Source organism: Ctenopharyngodon idella, chromosome 1 (assembly GCF_019924925.1).
Source record: "Ctenopharyngodon idella isolate HZGC_01 chromosome 1, HZGC01, whole genome shotgun sequence".
Classification (NCBI taxonomy): Eukaryota; Metazoa; Chordata; class Actinopteri; order Cypriniformes; family Xenocyprididae; genus Ctenopharyngodon; species Ctenopharyngodon idella.
Window position 1 is genome coordinate 2,381,342 of NC_067220.1, and position 20,061 is coordinate 2,401,402.

Below are 20,061 nucleotides of genomic sequence, written 5' to 3' on the forward strand. Positions count from 1 at the left end.
TTGGGTCCACAGAATCTGCCCTTTTTGTCCACTTTCTGACAAAAGGGCAGAAATAAAACTAGCATTGCAATATAAAGTAATAGTATTAATGAAAATTTAAGTATATACGTGTCTATGTTAAATTGACAAAGCACAATGAAGTCCAACATGTTGAGAGGGTTATGAACTAATTTACATAAAACCAAACCATGTCCATATAAAGGCATTATGTGCACCCTTTTCTTTCGTTTCTTTTTATACTGTACAAACTGTACATTCTCTCCCCCTACACTACCCTGACCCCTAAACCTACCCATCACAGAAAACTTTCTGCATTTTTACATTTTCAAATAACATCATTCTGTATGATTTATACGCTTGTTTCCTCGTGGGGACCTGAAAAATGTCCCCACAAGGTCAAAATCTACTGGTATTGCCAACTTTGTTTGGTCCCCATAACATAGGGAATACCAGTACACACACTTACACACACTGGTAAATCCTGGCATTCACTCCTCCCACAGCTCTTGCTCATCTTTATTACTCATCCAAGTTCCAAAGAATTCAATAATTATTTTGTGACTTTTATTTATTATTATTTTGCATCTTTTTCAGTCTTGTGTGGCCCAACCAGACATCATGGGTGGAGCTAAAATACCATTAGCCAACAAGATGAGCAATTTGCACTTAGTGTAAATAGAGTAAATGTTAAAATTAAGTGTTATTTCATGTGTTTTTCTCAATATTAATATAAGGGGAGATCTGTTAGTGTTTAATGTTGTATTATTTTGTAATTTAAAATGTTTTCTGGTATGTGTGAGTTTTTGGGGTTATCATTGAGCCGTAGAGTCTGTGGTTAGGATGATGATTGAATGAACATCATTAGGACTATAATTACTTTATTTAAAAGGTAATGTTTGTGTTCTCTTCAGCACAGTGATAGTCTCTTTACTAAATACTATAGTACATGTAGGTGTGCTTGTGCTATTGTTCACTAGCTTGAAAATATGAAACATTTATAAATGTAAATAATTATAAAATATAAGAAATGTATTACATAATATATTTCTCTATATATGTGTGTGAGTAAATATAAATGCAATAAATTACACATGCAGTACTACATCTGATCACATATACATCTATATATTATGAAGTGTATTACTGAATATAAACTTACATACATTATGATATATATGGTCACATATTTTTCAATATGTGAAAAGCGGCAATTCCTTGTTTGTTATTTAATATATTGTATTAACACAATATATTATTCTGTATATTTTCAAATATAAATCATTTAATATATTGATCATTCATATATAGGGAAATTTCTTTTCTTTTCGTAAGGGAGAGGATCCACAGACTCAGTTTCATCCTGCTGGATTGTTCGAAACTGTTTAAGGAATCTTCTCCCTGTTCAGTAGACTTTTAGTCAGGGTCATATTTCATTTCTGACAGCAAGACATCTATCCAAATTCAATGTTGCACTTCCTCTGACTAAGGTCTGTATATTAGACCTTATTAGAATTTAGTCTTTCACATGTTTTGGATTGGCTTTGTTAAAACATTTGGTAATGTGACCTAAAAATGTGCTTTATATGGTAACATCTAAATTAAACAGTTTTAATTAAGTAATACATCAATGACAAATTATTAATATGTCTAAATGAAGCTGATCTGATCATGTTGCAGCAGTGAAAGGAGCTTTTGAGGGTCAGATGAAGTGAAAATGTCTCTACTGTACAGCTGCACAGTGAACACTGGGTCTCTGGTTTTCTGACTGCAGTCCTGTTAAATCCGCTTTGCGACACTAGAGGGCGCAAGTTTTCATTTAGTGGGGTTAAAAGAAAACAAGACACCTAACCAGGTATAAACGAAAGTAAAAATAAAAAAATAAAAACACAAGGAGAAGAAGAGATGCCAGTCGACGGCTTTAACCTGTAAACTCTGGATATGAAACGGACGTATATTTAACGGTAAGTCCAGAACTTATTACATGTTTTAAAAATATCAAAATGACTATTTAGTTTAAATGCTGGATTTTAAGCACAAATCAGTATATTTCTACAGTTCAAACTCGCAAACCATAATGGCGGAAATGTTAATGATTAACCTACTGCGTTTACGTTTCTGTCCTTCTTCACATGGGATTCAAAACAACAACAAAAAACAAAACATTTCGACAGTACAGACTAACTAACCAAAGGTAGACCATTAACGAGTTTATATAAATTACTTTTGTTATCCTGCTACCCAGCTAACAGAATTTTGTTATAAGAACGTTCTCTAAATATTCAGTGTTGGTTCTGGGAACGTAAAAAAACGTTACAGGAACGTTTTTATACGTTTTTATAAGGTATGATGTTTTTTAAACGTTCTTTCAACTTAGTTTTGATCTAAAATTCAACTTTCTAGGAATGTTGATTTGTAACATTCCAAGAACATGAAAATGTTCAGTGTCCTTAATGTTAGTAGAATGTTATTTAAAGGTTAGTATGATGTTCCTGAAACATTCTTTCAATCATTCAAACACCTGCTGTGAACAAACACTGAAAGAAAGAGAAATAAGAACACAAACTACAACTTTCTTCAGCCACAGCCTTAGATGAACTGAAGATAAAAGACATTAAATCTCTGAAGATCTGATTAAACTCCACAAACAGCATCACCAGCTTCACTTATTACTAACCAGACTGACTTTATTTCTGTCACACTTTATTTCAGGAACATCATACTAACCTTTAAATAACATTCTACTAACATTAAGGAAACTGAACATTTTCATGTTCTTGGAATGTTACAAATCAACATTCCTAGAATGTTGAATTTTAGATCAAAATTAAGTTGAAAGAATGTTTGTGGAACATTATACCTTATAAAAACGTTCCTCTAACGTCAAGAAAACTGGACGTTTTTAATGTTCTCAGAACCAACACTGAATATTTAGAGAACGTTCTTATAACACAATTCTGTTAGCTGGACATTTGTTTTAATTAATAGCTATCATTAAAAACAAACTGAAAGATGTACGAATAGGAACATTCTACATTCTTTTTAGGTTTTATTTTTTGCAACCATAAAATCACTTTCCTAGAAAATTGCAGGTTGGTTATTTTTAAATAACGTAAAAATAGCTTAAACAGGACATTGTATATGTGTCCCTAAAGAACCTTTAAAGAATCTTCTTTTTTAGATTACATTAAACTATATTTTTTATTTTATAATATGGAGAAGGTAGAAAGTCTGCAAAAGCTATCCAGATTATTAAGACTATTGTAACAGACTTTATTTGATTCTGTCATGATGTATTAATTCTGTACGTTCTGGTGCTCGTTGTGTATATGTGTGTGCAATGTATTTTTCCCCTCGGGGCTTGGTTTGTGCATGCGCACTTTTGTACTGGAGTGTCACGGGTTTTTCAGGCTGGTTGATACAGATGTGGCAGAGAATAAAGTGAAGGACGACTGTCATTTATTGTTTTCTTATTTCTAAGTATTTTAGGCGAACCTTGCATGAACGCTCGGTCACACTATTTTAATGAAGCTTTATCATTGTACTACAGAAAACTATTGGAAAAAAAAAATAATTTTGTGTTTCCACAGAAAAGGTCTGAAATCAGTCTTTTGGCAAATAAGAGTAAGAAAACACTAAAATGAGTCTCTGTAAAGAGAGAGAAGATGATGCCTCTGAAATGATTTCTCCATCTCCTGGATCGAGCTGTGTGCCAATGAAGAGTGATCAATCCATGAGGAAGCATGTCCTTGAATCCAGCGATGGAACCGTGACCTCTGACCCCAGGTAAGTCACTGGAAATTTAATCATTGACAGAAGGTTTCATCTAAAGTGATTTACAGTGCATTCCAGAAGCTTGAAGGTAGTGAGCTGTGTTTCATAGTACCATCACAGAGAAGCAGATAATTACTTTTCTGAACTTTAATTGCCATTGTTGCTCTCTGGTGAATTGATCGTTCCACCCCTCCCTAAACAGCTCTTGCAATTTTCAGGAAGTGTCTAAAAACTATTTTTTGAGCAGCTGAAATCCTGTTCAACCACTAGTTTTTTTCTGTGTAATGTAGATTTAAAAAATAATTGTTTTCTACTTTAACTGTTTATTTCCCTAACATGTTTAACTTTATATTTCAGCAGTTCTCATGTTCACTGTCTCCATTAGATTAACTGGTTATTGTATTCCATATTTGTAAATGACTTTAGATGAAAAACATCTGGAAATTAATAATAAATCTCTGGTGCATTCATGTTGTGTGGCAGTGGTTTCCAACTACAGTTCTAGAGGTCAGGTACTGCACATGTGCAGGTCTCCCTAATTAAACAGTCTAAAAGTCTAAAAGTGGACTTCTAGAACTGTGGTTGAGAACCACTGTTATATAGTATAGCCTTCTAAAATTATGTTTTTATAATTTTGTTTAATTTGTCAGTATCCATAGGGGGAACAGAAAGAGATCAGAGTCTCCAGACCCCAGTGGTGTGTCTCTGAAGAGTGAAGGATCCATAAAGGCACCTCCTGAACTCAATGATGGACCAGTGATTTATGATCCTATGTTAGTATGAACAGTTATTTTATGTTTTACTATAGTGCAACTAATGCTGGGTACACACTAAAAGATTTTCAAAATGTGAGAGACCACAAACATGAGGACAAAAAAATCCCAGATTTAACCGTTTTCTTCCTATAGTGTGTGCCGTGCCGAGATATGACAAAGACAGCACACCACACACCAACAGATTTTCAACCAGAGTCCTGACTGTGAATAAGGGAAATCTCGCTAAATCTCTCGAGACTTCAGAGTAAACAATCGTGCTGTTGCCACAAATCGACAAGCTGATCCTCCATCTCTGCTGTCCAGATCCATTTAACTTTGTTATGCTTCTGTCTTCTGTCAGCTCGCTTTCTGATTGGATATTGTTTCGTTTCACGTGATAATCTCCAGAGAGTGTGCACGCTTGTCCTCTGGGTTTCCCCTACACATCAAGATTTCTGATCGTAAATATTCTACATGTTGATTCGTGATCGGGTCGCCTCCGACATTCTTCCAAGCAGATTCGGTCACTCTTAACACACCTCACACCACAGGAAAATCTGATAAGATAATCTGTAGAACCATCAAGATAATGGGGACATTACCTGTCAGAAGGGGAGAAATTGGCCCAAAATCAACCCGATTATCTTGTGGTGTGTACCCAGCATTACATGAATAATGAAGAAAGATTTAACAAAAAAAACATTAAAGGGATAGTTCACCCAAAAATGAAAATTATTCCATGATTTACTCACCCTCAAGCCATCCTAGGTGTATATGACTATCTTCTTACAGACAAAAACAATCAGAGATATATGTAAAAATATCCTGGCTCTCCAAAGATTTACAATGGTAGTGAACGGGAGGACATGTTTTGAAGCCCAAAATAAATGCATCCATCCATCATAAATATAATCCATTTGGCTCCAGGGGGTTAATAAAGGCCTTCTGAAACGAAGTGATGGGTTTTTGTAAGAAAAATATCCACATTTAAAACTTTATAAAGTAAAATAACTAGTTTCCGACAGACGTCCTTACACATTGATTTGCACCAGGAGAGTGACCTCTGACCTGACGCGTGACGCAATGATGAACGCAGACGTGCAGAGGATAGAGAAAAACAAAACACCCGTCAAGAATTAGCTCTACGGTCCCACATATGGGATTTTTATTTCTGTGCCCCTGGGCGTACAGTCCCACATATGGGATTTAAAACGTTCAGCGACGTCACATAACTGCCAGATTCAAAGTGTGCTTTCGCGCATTGACAGACGCACGCAACTCTTGTCATATATCACAGCTATGCAGTGTTTTCAGCAACATAATGTTTTTATTAAGGTTTCAGACATTTAAATACGCATAAGCACCAGTAAAACAAAACATTTAGAGTTTATAAAATACACACTGATGTCAGACATCAGTGGAAGCAGCAATAACAATCCATTCAAAGATAATTTCCTGACATTTATTCATATCAGACACACATAATGGGCCTAAGTAACTATAAAGTTTACCTTACTATTCTTCCAGTTCACCAGCCACTTACTTTCATATATTTCGGGAGAAACTGATGAATTCACCTGCTGTAAATCCGACTGACAGGACTCTGCGAACTGCGGGGCAAACTTAAGATGGCGGCGCCCATCTTGCGTTATAGATCAAGATAAAGATAATTTATAAAGGTTTTTAAATGACAAAACACACTCACACATATTTGAGGATCTCAGTGTTAATGTCACTGAGGTGTGTTATGCTGCATTCACACGGGTCGTCGGCGTTAACACTCCTCGTTTACTTTGAATGGTTGATGTTATGCGTTGCCGAACTGAATTGTGGGTTCCGTCGCATCGCTTCACTTGCGTTGCAAGCGGCAGAAGTTGAAGATTTCTCAACTTTTCAAGCGCCAACGCAGATCGTCTTATGCAAACACTCTAGAGCAGTCCCTAGCCAATTGCGTTCACGCAACACCGGAAAGTAATGTGATTGGCTGTTATCACTATAACTCGCTTCAAAAGGCCTTTATTAACCACCTGGAGCTGTATGGATTATATTTATGATGGATGGATGCATTTCTTTTGGGCTTCAAATTTCTTTTGGCCCCCCCACCCATTCACTACCATTATAAATCTTTGGAGAGCAAGGAAATTTTTAAATATATCTCCGATTGTGTTCGTCTGAAAGAAGATTGTCATATACACCTAGGATGGCTTGAGGGTGAGTAAAGCTTGGAGTAATTTTGATTTTTGGGTGAACTATCCTTTTAAATGCACTCCAAAATATGCCACATGCACTGCACAGGCTTTAACCTAGATATCATACCTGCTGGTAACCTATGTATTTCTGAAGGTCTCCAACAATCGGTGACTTTTTTCTTTTTTTTTACTTTTTTTTTTTTTCAATTTCAGCAGAGGAGAGAAACATGTGCTGATCAGATCTGTGCCATCCTCTATATCACACTGTCAGATTCACATCAGGCAGGACAAAACTGAAGCAGTCCTGCAGACACACACACTGGAGACTGAAGACTTGCAGAGAGTCAAAGACCAGCACAAAACCAGCATGAAGAACAAGTATGAGAGATTATTTGAGGGAAACAAACTCCAAGGGAATGAAACCCTCCTGAACAGGATCTACACACAGCTCTACATCATAGAGGGAGAGAGAGAAGGAGTGAATGAAGAACATGAGGTTTTACAGATGGAGAAGACAGCCAGAACACAACGCTCACAAGACACTCCAATCTACTGCAGTGACATCTTTAAAGCCTCACCTGAACAAGGATGTGAGGAGAAAGACCAAATCAAGACTGTTCTTACTAAAGGCATCGCTGGAATCGGAAAAACCGTCTCTGTGCAGAAGTTCATTCTGGACTGGGCTGAGGGAAAAGCCAATAAGGATGTAGATTTCATGTTTGTGCTTCCATTTCGAGAGCTGAACTTGATTCGAGATCATCAGTACAGTCTTCACAGACTTCTGCTGGACTTTCATCCTGAACTTCAAGATCTGGACTCAAAGATTTATGAGGAGTGTAAAGTTGTGTTCATCTTTGATGGTCTGGATGAAAACAGAATCACACTGATGTTTTCAGATGCTCAGAAAGTTTCTGATGTGACTGAGACTTCATCAGTGGGTGTGTTGATGTCAAACCTCATGAAAGGAGAGCTGCTTCCCTCTGCTCTCATCTGGATCACCTCCAGACCAGCAGCAGCCAATCAGATCCCCTCCAAATACATTAACCGTCTGACAGAAATTCAGGGATTTAATGAACCTCAGAAGGAGGAATATTTCAGGAAGAGAATCAGTGATGAGCATCAAGCCAGCAGAATCATCTCACACATCAGAAGAGCAAGAAGCCTCCACATCATGTGCCACATACCCGTCTTCTGCTGGATCTCATCCACTGTGCTTCAGAAGCTCCTAAAAGAAGATCTGAGTGCAGAAATCCCTCAAACTCTGACTGAAATGTACATCCACTTCCTTCTGATTCAGATCAACATGAGGAATCAGAAGTGTGAAGAGAGAGTTCAAGAGAAACTCCTGCAGTCCAACAGAGAAGTGATTGTGAAACTTGCTGAAGTGGCTTTCAATCAGCTGATGAAGGGCAATGTGATATTCTATGAGGAGGACCTGAGAGAGAGCGGCATAGATGTCACTGATGCCTCAGTGTATTCTGGGATTTGCACTGAGATCTTTAAGGAGGAATCTGTGATTCATCAGAGGAAAGTCTACAGCTTCATTCATCTGAGCATCCAGGAGTTTCTTGCTGCTCTCTATGTGTTTTACTATTATGTAGGGAAACATGTTGACACATTGCATTTCTTTGATGTAGTGCATAATCTGCATAGGGAAATAGTCAATAAAACCCTTGAGAGTGAGAATGGACACCTGGATCTGTTCCTGCGGTTCCTGTTGGGCATCTCGCTGGAGTCCAATCAGAGACTCTTACAGGATCTACTGACACACACAGAGAACAGCTCAGAGAGCATCAGGAGAACCACACAGTACATTAAAGAGAAGATCAAAGATGGGCATGGACTCTCCACTGAAAGATCCACCAATCTGTTCCTATGTCTGCTGGAAGTCAAAGATCAGAGTCTGTCCAGAGAGATTCAGGAGTTTGTGAAATCAGACAAACACTCAGAGAAGAAACTCTCTCCTGCTCACTGCTCAACAATCGCCTACATGCTTCAGATGTCAGAGGAGGTGCTGGATGAGCTGGACCTCAAGAAATACAACTCATCAGATGAGGGTAGAAGAAGACTGATACCAGCTGTGATCAACTGCACAAAAGCTCTGTGAGAATTTAATTACTTTTAGTAAAGTTAAGAAATGTTTCTACTGGGTGACATTATTCTTTCTAAAATGCATTATAATTTGTGCTGTCTGCAAGAATTAAACTGATATTGAAATTCACAGAGAAAAAGTTGCATAGCTTGGTTAAGTTTATTAACTAATAAATCTTGTTTTGCTTTCTTTTAGTTTTGCTGGCTGTAATCTCACTGCTCAGTCATGTGAAATTGTATCATTAGCTTTTCAATCCTCAAACTGTGTCCTGAGAGAGCTTGATTTGAGTAACAATGACCTGCAGGATTCAGGAGTGAAGATTATTTCTGATGGACTGAAGAGTCCAAACTGTCAGCTGCAGATACTTAGGTATTAAGAACATATAAGGGATCATTTTAAAATTAAGTCATTTCTTAATTTTAAGGACAGAAAAAAAGGCCATTCATGCCTTTATTTTATCCCGTTTGGACTACTGCAATTTGCTTTAGTCAGTCCGTTCTTGCACGGCTACAATTAAAACAGAATTCTGCTGCTAGGATGTTGACTACACGTAAGTGGGAGCATATTACACCTATACTTGCTTCCCTTCACTGGTTGCCTGTAAGATATAGAATTGATTACAAGGTACTCATACTAGTCTATAAATCCGTTCATAAGCTTGCTCCCTTATATCTCTCTAACCTCATTTCAATTCACCAGCCCTCTAGATTGCTTAGGTCAGGGAATCAAATTCAACTAAAGGTGCCAAAAACCAGACTGATACATAGGGGTGATGGAGTGTTTGAGGTAGCCAGTCCCAATCTTTGGAGTAGTTTACCACTACACATCAGATTGGCACCTACTCTGTCTATTTTTATGTCCAAACTTAAGGCTTATTTACTCTCTCTTGCTTTAAAATAATAATAATAATTATTATTAGTAGTAGTATTGCTATTCGAACTTTGCTTTATCTCTGTTTGTTTTTAGTTTTACCTATGACAGTAAAGCACCTTGGACAATGGACTTTGTAATTATATGGTGCTATATAAATAAAATGACAAATAATGTACAGTCAGTTGGTCATAATGTTGTTGTGTCTGTAGATGATCTGACTGTATGTCTGTAGGTTGTCTGGCTGTATGGTGACAGAGGAAGGTTGTGGTTATCTGTCTTCAGCTCTGATTTCAAACCCCTCACACCTGAGAGAGCTGGATCTGAGCTACAATCACCCAAGACAATAAGGAGTCCAACTGCTCAACGACAAACTGAAGAATCCAAACTGCTCACTGCAGATACTCAAGTATGTGGGGCAGTAACAGGGCTTTATTCAAGCTGACTAATAATATCAGCTGGGTGATATACTTTATATAGCTTAATATATACATATACAGTACTGCGCAAATGTTTTAGGTTCTTGATGTAAAGTGCATATGTTTTCAAAAACAGTATTTATTAATTAACAAAACTACATCAAATTGATATTTGAGATCATATTAGTTCCACCCTTGGACCTTACAGACTAGACAGTGAGATCAGATCTCTGTGCAGATCTCTGTGTTCATACAAAAATATCTCTGGATTATTACGATTAATGGCAAAAAGAATGTCTTCAATATCAAAATTGATACATTCCACTTACTAAAACAAAACATAAATAATAATTTGAAGACTTGTGTATTACTATATATGCTTTAGTGGGTAACACTTTACAATAATCTTCCATTAGTTACTTTTTTTTTACAATTAGCTATACATTTGATACAGTATTGATTAATCTTTAGCGTTAGTGAGGAGTGTAAATAATAAAAATATACCTGTTTACTGTTAGTTCACGTTAGCTCAGCTCCATTAACTAATGATTAAAATGAATGGGATCAGTGTAAGAACAATAAACTATAAAATTAACCCTACTGTGGGTAAAAGTTGCATCTTTATTCTCAACATTCGCTGGGATCAGATCATATATACACAATGCTGAAATGGACATTCCAGAATCACACACACGTTCTTAATATCAAATGAAGACCCACCACTACTGTATGTTCCTCATGTGAGAGTTCAGTATCACTTAAACCTATTTTATTAAATTAATATGTCTAAGTTATCTTAGGAAATTATATTACTCAGCAAACACTTTAGAAGAATTTTTAACTGATTCTAGTTAACCTAGAAACAGTTTTAGAGTTTTTATCTTATACCTTGTATAGCTCACATTGTATAGGTTTTTAAATTGCTCTTTTATAGTATTTTAACTTGTTATTCACTAGAAAACAGCCAAGGAAAACCAACCAACCAACCACTGACTGTTAACAGATGCAACTTTTGATTTTAATTTATTATTAAATATTTAATTTATCATTAACTAAAATTATTAATAAATGCTTTAGAAGTAATTTTTATTGTTAGTTCATGTTAACAAATGTATTTCCTTAATGTAGTGTTTTCCTTTAGTGTATATTATAAATTACTGTTGTGTGATAGATAAATGTTTTTATGTATGTCCCACTAAGCAAAGTTATGTCCAGAAGACGTCTTTTCAACGTCGTTGTCACAAAAGTCGTATGTTGAAAAGACGTCCACTGAGGAGCCAGAATGAAAGTTTTTATGACGTCTTTTTTTGATGTCTTTTGCACGTCCGATATAGACGTTCATGGAATGTTAAAAAATAAAACCTCAGCCACAGATCCATCCATAGGCAGTAAAACACACGTTCACACCTTTAGACAGCTTAGCATCTGTAATTCACACATCTTTGGACTGTGAGGGAAACTAGATCTGATGGAAAGATCCGAACCAGAGACCTTCTTGTTGTGAGGAGACAGTGTTTCCCACTTAGACACAGACATAAAATACACATACTTGTAAAATAATTTTTATTTAAAAACAAACTTTTTTATGTTTATATGTAAAATAAAATAAAATGAAATAAAAGTATTTACAGGTAAAAAACTTGGATAGTTGCTGAAATGTACAACATACACAGTAAAATCCCCAGTGAACACTGATCTGTGTTTATATGAGTCCAATCTCCACAATGTTAAAAGAAACACTGAAACAGTGTTGAAGTTAATGATATAATTAATGATCAAATAACTGATGATTGAGCATTTGGTAAATCAACTGCAAGTAAAATACATTAAATCTCTGAAGATCTGTTTAAACAACTCCACAAACAGCATTACCAGCTTCACTTATTACTAACCAGACTGACTTTATTTCTGTCACACGTCTACAGAAGATCTTATTGAGAATTAACAGAGGTTTAGATGTTGATGTTTCATTTGAAGTCACCATTGTGGTGTTCAGTGTTTGCTTAAGTTGGGATCTTGGTCCTCGTACTTCTTGTGTTAGTTTTACTTTGGTTGCTGTAACTGTCTGTTTGTAAAAGACATTTGTTATGACAAAGAAAGCCGAGATAAAGCAGGAAACAGGTGTTGCAGCTCCTTGTTGATAACAAAATCATCATAAAACGAGCATTTAATGTTCTGTTTTTAATTTTGTGTTAAAAATAAAATAAAAAAAACTGTGTGTAACTGCAGTATTGACACCAATAGCATTAAAATGATCATGTATCCTGAAGGTGGATAAAAAGCACAAAATGTTTGAGCAAATGTATCATGTTGTCACACACAGACATCAAGATTTTGGATATGAATCACAACACCGGTGACAATCAAAACTAAAAAGCTTGGGAATCAAGGATGAGTTTTGTACTATGAAACCACCCATCATGCATTGCAGCATGAAGCTTTTTTAGTTTTTCACATTCATTGCTGGTGTGAACGTGTGTTTTACTGCCTATGGATGGATCCGTGGCTGAGTTTTTTTTTTTTTTTTTAACCTTGTACGGAGGTTCCATGAATGTCTATATCAGACGTGCAAAAGATGCTAAAAAAAAAGACGTCATAAAAACTTTCATTCTGGCTCCTCAGTGGACATCTTTTCAACGTACGACTTTTGTGACAAAGACATTGAAAAGACGTCTTCTGGACATAACTTTGCTTAGTAGGGTGTGATGCACTTCCTCTGGTGGGACCTTGTGTGACTGTTGTGTACTTGTTTCTGGCCCAAAATTAACCATTAGTAGAAATAAATGTGCACTTGCATGTTTAGTCACTTGATGTTGAGTTTATCCTCACGGTGTTATGGATGTTGTTGGTTTTTGTATATGATCATTTGGATAGTCTGTTTTTAGAGCTTTGCAGCTTTTAGGGTTTATTAATGTTTCTTACCAGAATCCTGTTTTCTCTTTTGAGTGCCTCATTTGAGAAATCAGTATTCTTTTATCTTAGTGTGCTTACTGATATTTTAAATGCTTCTTGAACACTTCTGATGATCAAACATTTATCATTTGTGGTTTATATTTGTCTCTTTCTAGTTTGGATCACAGATGCCATTTCAGAATCACACCAGGACTGAGAAAATGTAGGTCTTTTCTCTCTTACACACACACACACACACACACACACACACACACACAGACACACACACACACGCACACACACACACAATGTTTGTTTTGCTATCTTAGTGAGGACATTGCATAGACTTCCATGAATTTTATATCATGTCAATGATATTTTCTATCACCTAACCCAACCCCTACTCCTAAACCTACCCATCACAGAAACATGTGCACATCATTAGATTTAAATTAAAAACATATTTTGGTTGATTTATAAGCCTTTTAAAATAGTGAGGACCAGTCAGTGTCCTCACTAGTGGGTTGTGAAAGTATTCTACAATATAAGTGAGGACATTTGATCCTCACAAGTATAGTCGAAACAAGTACACTCACTCACTCACTCACTCACTCACACACACAGCTATCTAAATGAGGACATTGCATAGACTTCTATTGTTTTTATACAGATAGTTATGCATTTATAACCTAACCCGAATCCGCACCCTAAACCTACCCATCACAGAAAACTTGCATTTTTACATAAAAAAAACTTTAATTACTTTATTTTTATACCAGTTTTACAAGTGTCAGGTTTTGCTCACTTTTGGGTACAAAATATACCATGCACACACACAAACACAGAGAGAGAGAGAGCTCTAAAACATTCATGTTTCTCTCTTCTTGTGTTCAGATGCCTGTGATCTCACACTGGATCCAAACACAGCACACACTCAACTCATCCTGTCTGAGAACAACAGAAAGGCAACATATGCGGAAAAGCCACAGCCGTATGCTGATCATCCAGAGAGATTTGAGCACCAGGAGCAGGTTCTGTGTCGAGAGAGTCTGACTGGACGCTGTTACTGGGAGGCTGAATTTAGTGGGACGAGTGCTGATGTAGCAGTTGCCTATAAAGGAATCAACAGGAAAGGGGTGAGTGACTGCTGGCTTGGATACAATAAAAAATCCTGGAGTTTGTACTGTTGTGATAATGATTTCAGTATCTGGCACAATAATGCGTGCAGTAATATACCAACTCCTTCACCACCCTCGAAAAGAATAGGAGTTTATCTGGACTGGCCGGCCGGCACTCTGTCCTTCTACAGCGTCTCTGACACACACACACTCACACACTTACACACATTCAACACCACATTCACTGAACCCCTCTATGCTGGATTTGCAGTTTATCCTGAATCATCAGTATCTCTGGGTCAGATTCAGCAACTTGATGTGAAAAACGATGACAAGGAGACGTCACAAACAAGCTGTCACTTTTCCAAGCAGTCACATTTTTCCCTCTAATTTTTAAATTAAACAACTAATGCAGTGGTTTTTAGTCTGTGTCCTGGAGACCCACCGCTCTGCACATTTTCTGTCATCATCAACTTGTTAGGATGGGTTACATTTACACAACACCTATGTACTGAAAATAATTTTTTGGCCCCCAAAACACTTAAAAATAGACAACCGTGCCGAGAAGTCTAATAGGCCATCTACATGCTATAGTGTACATCTAAACCAAATCTGTTTTCACAAAGTATATCTATAAAAAACACTATATAATATCATATTGAAAGGGTGTGCTTTCATAGACGCATCAACATACTTTTCTTTTTCGATGGAGATTCTTACAAATGGCTGACCACTGGGATGTTGAAACTACAGATAATGGTAAATCCGGACGAGTGGAGTGTAGTTATTATTTTCTTCAGGTCTCATCTGAGAAGAAACGCTGGAGGAGCACCTCTGGGAATGTTCCCTTTCCCTTTGTGATCCCACATGATCAGTCTGCCTTACTATGGTTTATAGAGAGACACTGCACCATTATCATAATATATTTGTTTTGTTGCAACTATATATCTGATTTGGGCTTGAAAATATTTTAGATAAAGCACATAATGTGACAGACTTAACAAACTGTTAAGTCAGAAATGTTCTTCTTGACCAATATATATGCATATAAAATAATTATTGCTATTATCATAACTTAGATAAGATCATCTTCTGCAACACTAAAATTATGCATTCATTGTTATGTAGGTCATTTTGGCTCACTCTGTGTTTATACACTGTAGAAGTATGTAAGCGTAAAGGTTAATAATTTTAGAAATATCTGAGAAAATCATATTCTTATATTTTGTTTGTTGCTACATCAACATCTTGTGTTACTGTTTATATTTTCATTTTCCCATGTTTTGTATTGGTTTGTAAAAACATTTGGTCAGGTAACCTAAAATATGCTTTCTTGTGCTAACATGTTTGATTCAAGTGAAAATAAATTCTAATTATTGATTAAAATGACTGACTTCATTGGGTTGCAGCAGTGAAAGTAACAGGTGAAAATATCTTAAAAAAAAAAAATTAACTGCTGCGTAACTGTTACTGGTTTTCTTTGCACATGGTTGAATCACATTCACTGTCTGTCACGTCACATCTGTAAAGTTTAGATTCAGGACTGAGAAACCCAGTTTGAGGGCTTTGATTAGTTCAGTGAACATGACTGCATGGTGACAAACACACAGAATTTGAACAATACAATTAATAGCTAAACATTTAACAGGGCTCTTTGTTGTGGATAAAGCCCCGCTGACTCGATCGAAACAACTTTTGAGAATTCCTTCAGATTATATTGAAACAGCTGATCTTCTGCTGTAGAATCACAGTGCTGCTGTAATCAATACTGTAAATCTAACTCAGAGATTGGGCTCTAAATGAGTTCAGTGATTCAGATCAAATAATGATTATGTGAAACCATAACCAACACCACCTGATCATCTTTTTTTCTTTGCTTGTCTGACTGTTACAACTCAGTTACAACAGCCCAAACTAAATCTAATATTAAAAAGTCAAGGGTCAAGAACTCAACTAAAGCAAATCCTGATCTCCATGATGGTGACTTAAAAATTGTGATTTTCTCCTTTGGTGATTCTGCTTGTAATCATCAGGAATCTTCAATAATGGTCAATCATCACTCAATTAATCACTTAATTATCTCATTAACTTTAACACTGCTTTAGTGGGTGGAATAAAAAATATGGCAGGACTTTCACTTTCTGACCTCTGGACTTTACACCTCTGTTAATATCAATACTGAACACTACACAGACAGAAGTCACAAGGTATTGGCAGAACAACAATACAAAGTAAAAGCTTTATTTTTATTTTTATTTTTATTTTTTAAGTTATTCAGGTGTATTCATTTTGAAACACATCAAGTAATATTCAGTTTTTTTTTTCCAGCCTCTCAATGACAGGTACATATTAGTAAGATACAAATCACCCTCCACTCTTTATTTATTAACCTTATTATTTATTTTTATTTACCACAAAATATTTGATATTTGAAGGGCAAAACTTTACAACGTCACAAATCTGTTAACGTTCTAGCAAAATTTGCACAATTTAGTCCACTTCCATTTTAAGATCTCCAGATTTATCTTCTTCTTTTTCATCTTCTTTTTTAAATTCATCATCTGGCAAGCTTTCAGTGAATTTCTCTGCTTCATCAAGGGAAGAGCAGTTTTCTCCATGTGAAAGATTTACTTTCTTATCATGTTCACAACAGCTGAGGCTTGCTTTAAGCTTTGTTTTAGGGAAGGTAAGGACCCCATTGAGGTGAAAGACGAGGCTAACCTGATCCCACACATAAAACTGGTGTGAATACATGTATTGTGTCACTGCTGTGTTTCCAGTGATTTCCAGTTGTAAGTTGTGGGTTTCACAAATAGCTTGTGCTCTCCAGATGACTTGATTTCCATCATAAGAAACCAATGGACTGGATGAAAGCAGTGGATATTGACTGAACTTCTCATTATTCTGAGGGCTGTGAACGAGAACAACATACTCAATCTCCTGCTTGAAAAGTTTGGTCTCGTATACCCTGAGAACCGGCTCTTCACCCTCACACATCTGCTTCTTGTAGGCCTCCATCAGTTCAGTCAGAGGAAGTGTGAAGCGGAAGTTGCCGTAGCGTGAGATTTCATTATTGAATGCTGGTGATGTGGTGAATTTACTCAGGAATGGCTGCTGAGCTGCAATTTCTTCTTTGCTTCTGTTTGGTATTGAACTCTCGAGGAAACGCTCCTCAGCGGCTCTTATATCTGCTTCATTGATCTTCAGGCTCCACCATGAAAATGAATTCATATTAAGACCCCTGAATCCCTCTGAGTCCCAGATCTCTGGAAGACTTGTCTTGTTAGTGACATGAGCCAATTCTGTGATGTGAAATTCAACAGGAGTTGGATAATCTGGGATGTCTTTGGAAAGATACTTTTGAACTTGTTGTTCTTGTCTTATATCTTCTCTCATTTTCAGATCTTGTATGCTGATGTGTTTTCCCTCAAGGAATAACTCTTTGCTGAAGCGCTTGTTTTTTCTTGTTTTAAAACCTGTCTGAAAAGATAAACTTAGTAATCAGTCTTATGCAATACAGTAAACATAAATCCAACACGCAGGGGACACAAAATAGACATTAAGGACATTTAATAAAGTGTCATGCAGAGGGCACTTGCTCTGTCATACAGTACAGTAACAACACGGCTAATTTACAAAGATTACATCCGTATTTGTATGTTTTTTTAATTCTAACTAAAATGTTACTGTGAAATGTGTAAATATACATGAGGGTTAAATCTGCAAACGGTGTACCTGCAGTAGTATAAAAATCAAGAGCAAGTACAAAATAGCATCTTACATACTGACAGCTGAAACTAATTTGTTGTAAACTGCTGTTAAATTACTTTAAGCAGCTTTCATACATTATCAAAATGCAAAATGATGACAGCTGGGTACATTAAAAATACAATATATTCAGTGGATTTTGGTTCTCACTATATTATTTTGATTTGTGTCAGCTAGGAGTTTGATAAAAAATGTAAAGAATTGCCTACTTACTGTGTTTGCCATTTCGTGAGGTTTAAGCTTTCGAGTGAAGTGTGATGTTCTTCTGCTGTGTCTTGTGACGACTGTGAGATCCTCTGCTGGGTTTAAAGGCTTTCCCTCTGAGGACTGACACGCCTATGAGGGCTTTTTCTTTAGAAACGAAACTTCTCTTCTTTAACCTCTTACGTAATTGAAACGATTTAGTTGTTAGTTTGAAACAAATAAATACAAAAATGATAAAGAGTAAATAAATAAAAATATGTATTACAAAACAAGCTCAATAAAATGCAAGTAACAGGCAACATTTTCTACTAACTAAGCCAAAGAGAATCAGTTCATCTTAATCCAAATGTTTTTTTTATTTTTTTGTTATTTCTATACACATGAAAGGATATTTAGGCCTCCAGCTTTTCTATAACTAACCAATACTTTTCTTGTGTAGATGCAAAAGTAACTGTGATTTCTTAGAACTTTATATGTTTATATGTCAGTGAGTCACTATTCACTTCCATTATCTTCAGTCACCATAGAGAATGTGTATGAGTCTAAACACCGTAGTCTCTGGTGTCAGTCGCTAGAGCGTCTCAAGATCAGGGGAGTGAGATTTACACGCACAGCTCTTACTGGCCTACGTCCGTTACACCTCTTCAGTATATTTCCATGATGCCGTATAAGTTGTATTTCAAGACATGTACTTCTTTGTCTGTTGTGTTCTTCCCATGATCATTCAGCACAATAAATATCACAAGCAATCCTGATATATGTGATCTAACCTGTGTAGCAAAAACAGATCTACATTAAAACTGTGATTCAATCCTAGCTCATTTCATTATTTCAACATTACAAACCTATAAAATCCACTCCCAAACTTACACAAATCTCTTCCTCTGTTCGATTGCAGCAATAGTACATGTTCTCTCTGACTCACACGTTTCTTGTTTCTCTGAAACCATTTAAATCACTTTCAGCATCAGAGCAGTGACTCATATGAAACTTTCTGTGTTTTCATTCTCGTGCCATCAACACTAGTGAACGAAACCTATGGAGTTATGATCTATGACTGTGATACGAATAGTTTTATTTATTTATATTTAAAATATATGTGTAAATGGATTAAATATAATTTCTTTGTTCTTTTTTTATAGCTTTTTGTAACTCAGTGATCAGTTTTAACAATTCTAGGATTATAATTCTGTTGGACTGCAGATGAGAAATTTGAGCAAATAGACAATGATAATCTAGATCATCTTTCAGTCTTCTGCTCACTCTCTCTACACTACACTGTGAATAAAACAGCATGACTAAACATTCATCGTCATTATTAATAAAATAACACTCAAAAACACTAATAACAATAATGTTGGAAAGACAGTTGTTACAGTCTTTTTAAGCTTATTAGTGCTCTGTTCTTTATGAAATATGACTGTTGTTGCCATCATTGTGATTTTAACTATAGTAAAATGTGGGTATAAACATATTGAGGTCACATGACCAGCTGAATACCATCAGATTCTCAATATATGCTGCACCTCCAGCTAATTTGACAATCACAATAGATTTTTTTTTTTTTTTTTTTTTTTTTTAGTATTATTTTAGCATAATAATTAAGTGTGCTCGCTTTATTGAATGCATTTTATTTTGGCATATTGTTTAATTTTATCATGGTTCAGTTTTGTAAAATGCTGTTTCCTTCTTATATTTTAACAAATTTTGTACAATGTTATTTATTTTCTGTAAGCCTCTTTGATCAGGCTACAGAATCTCTAGTTTGGTTTCATGTTTTTTATACAGTTTTTGGATCAATTATTTGATTGCTCAAGACATCCTGCATCTGCATCCTTGTTCATTCCTTCTTTCCAGAGTCTAACTGGCTTTTCAAAGGCTTGAGAAACTCTCCCATTAGTGTATGAATCTTTTATATTTTAATTAACCTTTTAGATTAATTAGAGGTTTGTTAATTACAAGATGTCTGTGAAGCAGAGAAAC

The 20,061-nt window shown here is 35.9% G+C and overlaps 1 protein-coding gene, 1 long non-coding RNA gene and 1 pseudogene across 2 annotated transcripts in view; 1 reads left to right on the forward strand and 2 right to left on the reverse strand.

Annotated features, from left to right (window-relative positions):
- LOC127508729 (uncharacterized) overlaps window positions 1-7,939 on the reverse strand; it is a 227,056-nt gene extending 219,117 nt beyond the window's left edge. Inside the window, exon 1 of the long non-coding RNA XR_007928890.1 lies at window positions 7,792-7,939. This is a non-coding gene — a long non-coding RNA (uncharacterized LOC127508729). The remainder of the gene's footprint in view (window positions 1-7,791) is intronic.
- On the forward strand, window positions 1,848-15,492 carry LOC127504858 (NACHT, LRR and PYD domains-containing protein 12-like; annotated as a pseudogene).
- An 849-nt stretch (window positions 15,493-16,341) lies between these two features.
- On the reverse strand, window positions 16,342-18,234 carry LOC127508524 (uncharacterized). The gene is made up of 2 exons (XM_051886562.1): window positions 18,088-18,234; window positions 16,342-17,586 (listed from the first exon to the last, which is right to left on the reverse strand). Exons 1-2 carry the CDS (start codon window positions 18,097-18,099, stop codon window positions 16,597-16,599), a joined length of 1,002 nt encoding a protein of 333 aa, XP_051742522.1. The 5' UTR covers window positions 18,100-18,234; the 3' UTR covers window positions 16,342-16,596.
- Between the last annotated feature and the right edge of the window lie 1,827 nt (window positions 18,235-20,061).